The 8675-nt window shown below is 34.6% G+C and overlaps 2 protein-coding genes across 2 annotated transcripts; one reads left to right on the top strand and one right to left on the bottom strand.

Moving 5' to 3' along the window:
• The first annotated feature begins 25 nt into the window (after positions 1-25).
• LOC132067299 (uncharacterized) lies at positions 26-1513 on the top strand. The gene is made up of 2 exons (XM_059460499.1): positions 26-316; positions 940-1513. The coding sequence occupies exons 1-2, from the start codon at positions 104-106 to the stop codon at positions 1399-1401; spliced, it is 675 nt and encodes a 224-aa protein (XP_059316482.1). The 5' UTR covers positions 26-103; the 3' UTR covers positions 1402-1513.
• Positions 1514-1583: 70 nt separating this feature from the next.
• Positions 1584-5631, bottom strand: LOC132067301 (nuclear transport factor 2B-like). The gene is made up of 2 exons (XM_059460500.1): positions 5287-5631; positions 1584-1905 (listed from the first exon to the last, which is right to left on the bottom strand). The coding sequence occupies exons 1-2, from the start codon at positions 5581-5583 to the stop codon at positions 1831-1833; spliced, it is 372 nt and encodes a 123-aa protein (XP_059316483.1). The 5' UTR covers positions 5584-5631; the 3' UTR covers positions 1584-1830.
• Positions 5632-8675: the final 3044 nt, after the last annotated feature.

Below are 8675 nucleotides of genomic sequence, written 5' to 3'. Positions count from 1 at the left end.
GTGAATTATATTTGTATATTTGTATGACCGACAGCCACATCCACTATGCACGTCTCTTCTTGGGTCGGTTGAACTTGAAAGAAGCAACTGAAAATAATAAGAAATGGAAAGGGTGGAGAAAGTGGAACTCATACAGAAAACAATCAACCAATTAATAGAACAAGAACAAGAACAAGTTCAATCCAAAACATGTCATCTTCTTGATGAGAGCTGCTTTGTTGCCGTTAATAACACCATCCACAAACATGATGATGATGATGATGATGATGATGAAGCCCACCACCGCCACCAACTCCTCTCTCAACTTCTAAATCAAGTAAGAGGCTAAATTCTTTCTCGAATAATTCATCGATTAAATTAAGTCTAGGTATTTCTTGTAATTCCATTTATTAGTTGAGTGACTGTACGAGAAATAAACCCCATAAATTACAGCTATGGGTTACTAGTATTTTACAAAAGATTTGATCATAATACTCGTATTCATATATCGGAGGCTAGATCAGCTTTTGTGGGTTTAGCTTAATCCATTGTTTTTTCTTACTTGAAGCCTATGTGTATATTTTGAACTATTTTTGTGTCAGGGATCATGTGGCTTAGATTATGATCATGACAATACTAGAAGCAACTAACACCCCATAAAAGAAGATATGAAAGAAGTTTAGATCCCAGTATTGCGCTGGTCTGTTATTGTCTGCTTCTTTTTTACAAAAACAAAAAATTAATTGTCAGTTCTATGAAACAGTGGAACTTGGCAACTAAAAAAAGGAAGTAATTTTAGCTGCTCCTAAAAATGCTGGAAAGGTCAATATTCTTTTTATTTTTATTGTCATCATAAAAGTACCACATATTCTTTCACTACACAAATTCCTGTTACACCACTTTGTTAAGATAATCCACTTTTCGGATTAAAGAAAATTGTGTTATTCTGATTCTGTACAGCTGGATTCTTTAAAAGAAGAAACCCCACTTGATCAAATGAATCAATCAGCCAACTTGCAAGAAACTCCATCAATAAAGAAAGTTGAAGATGATGTTGAAGTCAGAGAAAAAGAAGAAAAGGTTGTGAAAGAGCTAAGGAAGATTCAAAAGCAGAATTTTATCACTCATTGCCTTTTATCAGCCATGATTGTCCTCACTGTGACATGGCAACTATCTGAGGTCTCACTCATTTTAAAAATGAAAGATGGATTAAACCATCCCCTTAGATCCATAGGTAGTATGCTCACAGGCTGGATTAAGGGTCCTAAACCCGTATTAAATGGTCAGGAAGGCGATCTAAACCACTCTACGAAGCAACTAAAACATAAAGTTGAGGCTATGCATCTCCCCAAGATAAAAGTCCCAGATTTTCCCCATATGGAGTTGCCATCATCTATGGATTTCATCAATGAAGAAGAATAGCATTCTGCTTTCAGTTTATTATTTCAATTTCAAAACAGCCACTTGTGCATGTAATAGCTTGTACATTGTATGGATATAAGGGTCAATAAGGATTGGTTTGGTTATGCATGGATTCATGGTGCAGTAGTACTTTTGCATCATTTGTTTCAACATAAGCTGTACTTAAAACAATGACACACATATTTTGGTATTTAAGATCTTCAATACAGGTAGATAGATGTCATCAAATTGTCATTCTCCAATGAGTAAACGTCAAAACAGAGTGGAGCAACTCTAAACATTTAACCATAGCAATTTCTAAATCAAGTACATGAAGAAGAGACACAATATAATTGAGTAAACTATTTCAAGAAACTTGAATTTCATCCAAAGTCCAGAACTTAGAAGAGACCGAACTAATCAACATGAATAGCATTCATCTTGAGCATCTCAGCCATAATTCAACCGGAAAATGTCATTGAACACGTAGAAGCTTCCTTGTGGTGTTGGCATCAGATGAAACAGCTGCAAGAAAAGGAAAGTTGAAGCATAAGCAACAGAGAAGAAATAAATTATCAAGTGCCAGTAAAGACAAAATAATATCCGTGTGTCACATACCACAAACTCCCTAAAGGAATGGCCAATACTTTTGTGTTAATGTTTATTCAAAATCCATTGCCGATAAGGGGCTAAATTAGCTTAGGGAACTAAAATCTCAGAGAAGTCATTCACCACATATATGAAAGTTTACCAAAATTTCCATCACAATAAGAGGTTAAATCTGAAACTAAGTCATGCCTGAGCCAAGATAACTTTCTATACCTTTTCCTTTTCATGACATTATTGGGAGGCTGGGCATGGCTGCCCAAGCACATATATAACATGTCACATAAAGGTTCTCAATACTTTACACATTGAACAAACATACCTTCAACAAGGTTAAAGGAAATACAATGTACAAGCACAAGTCCCACAGGGATTGATCCCGGTAGCTTTAACATTAATAACTAATTTTCTATCCACATTGCTAAAAATAGCCCTAACAAAGTTAATGTTCCTATTTAACTTACTGAGAGTGCTTCTATTAAAAAGCTATCATACTACACATAACAAACCCAAGCTCAGTATATTACCAATACCAAGCCCCCTATCAATATCTTATATCTTCTGAAAGGTAAAGACAAACACCAACTTGACAAGTATCCCGTGGAATTAGTCGAGGTGTGCCCAAGTTGGTCTGGACACCACAGTTTATCCACACACACACACACAGAAAAAAAAAAAACACAAACGCCAACCCATATGGTTGTGGGAGGTTGTTACAAGCACTGGAACAAAACAGACTACAGTATTATATTTTGATAAAAGAAAAGAGTATCATGTACTGACTATTGAAATGACGGGTCCAAATAGCGTGAAACGGATTGTAAAGATCTTTAAATTGAAGCAGAGTGTAGCATCCGATACATCACACAATCCATTCATTGAAAAACTAATGCAAATACTTGTAACTTCTGAAAATATGGAATCTTGCCCTCTGTTGTTAGCATGACCAATGGCCCAGGTTCTGAGGCGGATCCAGGATTTTAAGACGGCGGGGCACCATTATCTTAACATACACGGCAACAAATTTTTTAATGACGACTGAGGGATAATACCATGTCGGACCGGTCACTAATAGCGTAGCAGTGGCGAAAATACAAGTATATAGGCGAAAAAAAATTGTGTTGGAGCCGAGATTTGATCTCGGGTGGTGACCAGTGAGCACTCCTACCAACTGAACTACTTTTGCAATTATGTTTGAGGGGTCCTTTTAAAATATATCATAGTTTTTCAAGGTATATATATATATATATATATATATATATATATATATATATATAGGGCTTTTTCCGAAGTTGGGGGAGCACGTGTCCCTCTCACCCAACACATTGGGCCCGTCCCTGCCCAGGTTTGCACGGGTAGAACATAAGTTATCTAAAGAGAGTCTGACAAGGAAGGAAAGCGTAACTGTCATCAAATAACCTTATTCACTCTCCTTTAAGCCTCCTCAAAACGAGAATGGAGAATTGTTAAATCCAAATACCAAGGTAAAGGCTCGCCATTCACTGCTTGTTTATAATTTCCGCTGAAGCTAAATTCCACCCACTTGGTATTCAGAGCAAAACTTTATACCTTTGCTGAGCATGAAAGTAACATCCTACAACAAGAGGATCCTCAAAAGCAAATAAGACTAGATATAATCTGGTACATTCTATTTACTCGCGGACTTTTATTTATGACACTTGGTATGTGGGGTTTACAAAGCACAATCTGGTCCAAACCCGGGTAAAGAACAATGTCGTCTGCTAGCTTGTTAGAGTTATGCAGGTATTAGTAATACAAAGATTATTATGTAAGGATTAGTTACTTAGGGTCTAGTTATTGTCGTCTGCTAGCTGGTTAGAGTTAGCAGGTATTAATAATACAAAGATTATTATGTAAGGATTAGTTACTTAAGGTCTAGTTATTGTCGTCTGCTAGCTGGTTAGAGTTATGCAGGTATTAATAATACAAAGATTATTATGTAAGGATTAGTTACTTAGGATCTAGTTATTCCATCACCTACCCCTGCATAAAATAGTACATAAATTGACATAAACTTATGCATGTTTTAGTTATGTGGGGGATTATAAACTCAGTGACGTACGCAGGATCTTTCGTAAGCAATGTCACATTTTAAAATAAGAGTAAATAAATAAAACACTATAACATCACATTAAAAAAATGAACACAATATGAAGAAAACATAACTCCCGTACTATATTACTTGAACTCTTCTCGATGAATTTTCATTTTTTGAAATGTATTCAAACTTACCTCGTTATAAATAACACTAAACAATACTTTTTATATAAGGCACCAAACGATCACTAAAAAGTTCAGCATTTAGTTGATTCCGCAAATCGATCTTAATCAATTTCATCGACGAGAAAGAAGATAAAAGGATAAAACATAGCATAATGAATAAGCAGGAAAGCAGCACCATCCTTAGCTATCAAATATTTCCTTGTCGAAAATGTTTAGAAGAGCTACTGTTAACCAACTGGTTCAATGTTTGGTTAACTTCTGAAAGGTCCAGGGTTCAATCCGGACAAGTATCCTCTTGTATATGAGGCGAGAACTTTTTAAAAAATAAAATAAAGCTACAGAGTTTCGAACTCAGGACCTTGCAAAGAAACTTAAGACGCTGGACCAATTGAGCTCACCGTTATTTATGTTGAGCAGTGTCATTTTATTTACCTTACCTTGTTTTTCTTTCTGGCTTCCAACTATTCATACATACTTAGTAAAATTTTCCGACGAAGCAGTGTCACGTGACACCGCTCGGCATAACTTAAATCTGCCCCTGCTAATAACCAAACAGCGTAATCCATGTGCTGCATTTTGTACATAGCATCTAAAATAGTACTCCCTCCGATCCATTTTACTTGTCATGTTTTTTTGCACGCCTCGAGTAAACATTAACTAAAAGGGTAATTTGATTAAATTATCCTTATTCATTCTTTGATGTCAATTAATACTACTCTCTTTTTCAGCACATTAATCTCTCCACATTTATTGAATAAGGGTAAAGATAGAAACTACAGAGTTAATTATATCTCGGTTTCTAATTGAACCATCTATCTTTAGCAAGGACGACAAGTAAAGTGCACTGGAGGGAATACCAAATATGGTACTGTTATGCCAATTTTAATAGACGAATAATTCACTTCCTAACCAGCAACCAAATGACCACTACACCTAGTTTGTGATTTTGATAAATTTCCATTAATACTGAAAAAAAATTCATAAATTGCAGTAACTAAAGAAACCCACATCACAAAATCATCTAACTCGTCATAGAAGTATAATATTAGTACTAACCTGACCAAACTTAAGAGCATGTTGTTCACCAGCTAGTTGTAAATGACCAGAGACGACAACAAGCATACCACCAGCAGGACCAGATGGCTGACAATCAATTGTATTTATAGTATGTTGACACTGCTGAAATGGTAAACTAGTAAGTTTTGCTACTATATTTTGGGAACCCTGAGTTTTAATTCCTTCAAAAGTCAACATGGATCCTTCTTGATACAGATTTCCAAGCCCAGCCCGGTTAGTATCGAAGGTGGAATAGTAGTGCTCTACGAATGCCTTTGCCAGAGTGTCGGCGTCCATTTTAAGGATGAATTTGGGTGGTGCCTAAGCCCAGGATAAATGATGGAAGAGAAGGGTTTTCTCGAGATAGATTGGAGGCCTTTTTATCTATGAGGAAAAAGCAGAGGGCCCCCGTTGGCGTCAAATCAACGCTCGTTATTCTCTCTCTCTCTCTCTCGCTTTTTTTTTTTTTTTTTTGGGGAAATAAATCAATAACCATATATATATGATTCGCGCATCTAGTTTGAAATCGATATAGTCCATTATATATATGAATTAATTCAGTATATATGTATATAAACATTACATATACTACAGTGTCGCTGATCGTTGAATGCAAACTAGATTGCCGAAGGGTTAATTAGGGGTAAGAACTTGATTGTTGGGCTAATTTTGAACAAAATGGACACTCAATTTAATTTTTTTTCCCCCATTCAGCCCGTATTGGGCCTGGACTAAATTTGAATTTGCATCTAGAAGTCTCATATTGGGGGTAAAGCGACTCCGTACATAAGGGAACTCAAACTCGAAGCCTCCAATTGAAGATGGACGAGTATTTGTCACTCCCACACTTGTTGGTGGTCAGAGAAAAGTTGAGAAAGAAGGATTTCAATCCAATTTAGCCATTGCATCAAATTATGTTAATTTATTATGAGTAAGTTATCTAGTTAAGTAGGAATATAGTTAACTGTGGTTAAAACATAAAATTTATGTGAATATATGTGTTACTTATTTATTGGTTAGTACAAACATTAAATTTGAATAATTCAGAATTACAACGAGACAATTATAATCCTTACTCATGCATAACATATGGCTTTTGACTTAATATGACTTTGATTAGAGGGTAATTTGCACAATTAAAGTTTTTCAGTGTCATATTTAAATTCTAATTTCGTTTAAGATTCCCATTGAGATATGAAGGGGTATAAAAACGAACTAAAACAGAATTTTTGAGTTATTTCTCCATTATTGGATCTTGGGAGCTCGAATTAGCTCGATTCGAGGAGGGATTTTCGTCTACAAAGCTTTGACAAGTGATTTAAACTTGATCTTGTTTCGATGTTGATTAATTATTGTGATTATCTATTGAATTTAATGCTTAATCTATTAGATTTTAAAAGTAAGAATAGAGGATTTTGTCCTAGGTTTAAGATAGTGAGAATTGATGATTTGAGTATCAATTCGAGGTTGAATTTGAAATCTAAAAATAGGTTTAAATTCATAGGGTTATGGCTAATCTACAAAAGTAAATAATTCTAATTGACTTTGAGACTTGGTAAAAAGTTACAACGTAGTTATGGTTGAAGTCGTCTAACCTCGCAGAGTATTACTTTGAATAGATCGAGCCTGTTATTTGATTCGACACGAGGAAAGGCGGTTCACAAATGATAGAGTTGCTTCCGATCGAGGCAGGTTAAGGTTTTTAACCTCAATAAAAAAAAATCACATTGACTTGTTTGTGGTGTACTGCGTATATAAGAATAATTTATATGCAAATATCATGGGTTACATGTTGCGTATTTTGGCTGACATGCCTACTTTTTGTGTTTGTACTTGTTGCATGACTATTTTAGCATATCTTCATGCTAATGTAGTTTTATTTAGATACTATTTCCGTGCTAGGTAACATTATGAGCTATGCTCATGTAAATTTACATGTTTAGTTGTTGTCATGCAGGGTAAAAATGTATAATATTTGCACAGTTGTTATACATATATGTGGTTAAGGCACATGATTTGTCCGTGCAGATTATTGTTAGGATATACTGTTAATCATGCGGTTTAATTATAGTATTATGTTTTATTCTTTATGGAATAATTGTTTATTTATTTATTGAATTCAAGAAAGTCTTGTTTTAAATAGATCATGCTCACATGTGTGTCCATTAATTATATAGTAGACAATTTAGTGTATGGAGCATTAGCTCATGCGCGGAAGATTAAATTGTCGGTTTTTATAAGTTGTAAAGTTATGTTCACAATCAAAAATAAAACTGGACAAAATACCTTGATGATTGTAGCACGAGATTAAAATATAATTTATCTTGAATATGGGAATGAGCTTATTCCAACTTCTTATTCTAGTACATTCTGTGTGTATTGAACGGACCAAGTAGAGATAAGTGTTTTTGTACTGAATATATAAAACAACCTCTCTAGCTCATTAAATGCTTATACTCTTAATTTGTGATATGATTGTTATGATCAATGTGATTTGTTTATTATTTTGATTTATTAAAAGGTACAACTCAATTGCGGGTCTATGTACTCCTGCTAAATTGGATAATGACAAAATACATTTGTGAAATGAAAATTAGTTGATAAAATCCATGTCTCGACACTGAGATTGATGATACCACTTCATGGATGCTTATAAGTCTCATGTGAAAGCCCAGCAGGTGGATTTTGTATCCGTCACGTGATATAAGTTAAGCGGAATTATAAAAGATTCAATTAGTCAATAAATTAAATTATCGATAATTTGACATAATTGATTGGTATCTGTAATCTTAACATGGGGAGTTCAATAAGTTTTAATGTATAATTTAGAAATTAAACTGAGGAGTGCAATTACAATTTTTTAGTGGAATAAATTGTAATTTATTGTGATATAATTAATTCTCTCATATTCCGAATTAATATCACAATAGGAAGCCTCATTATTAAAATATGTGATCCCTACTAAGCCTGAATATTCTAGAAAAAGGACAATTATATTCTTGGTGGGCAAGGAAAAGCCACACATTTTTGCTAGGGTTTTACACCCAAAACGTGTGTATTTATACAAGGCATTTCAGCCCTAAGTCCTATACTTTTCCTAGCCGCAATACTCGCCACTCGGGTATTCTAGTTCTAAAAATATTTAGGATACATAGTAGAAGGCTGCGGAACTGGCATGCAATGCTACTGTGGAAGATTTGTGCAAAAGCTTCAAGAGCTTAGTATCTCGTTTATGATTTATGTTGTCTAGATTACATTTAAGTTTGATCTTGGTTGTTTGCTTCTGCTGCATATATACCTGTGTTCCATCAATTGGCATCAAGAGCCGTCTTACATCTAACTAGATAATGTAATACTTCATGAAACAGAAACTCTAGTATTGGTGTTGT

The sequence above is a fragment of the Lycium ferocissimum genome, chromosome 8 (genome assembly GCF_029784015.1).
Source record: "Lycium ferocissimum isolate CSIRO_LF1 chromosome 8, AGI_CSIRO_Lferr_CH_V1, whole genome shotgun sequence".
Taxonomy (NCBI): Eukaryota; Viridiplantae; Streptophyta; class Magnoliopsida; order Solanales; family Solanaceae; genus Lycium; species Lycium ferocissimum.
This window is presented reverse-complemented; position numbering and strand designations above follow the sequence as displayed.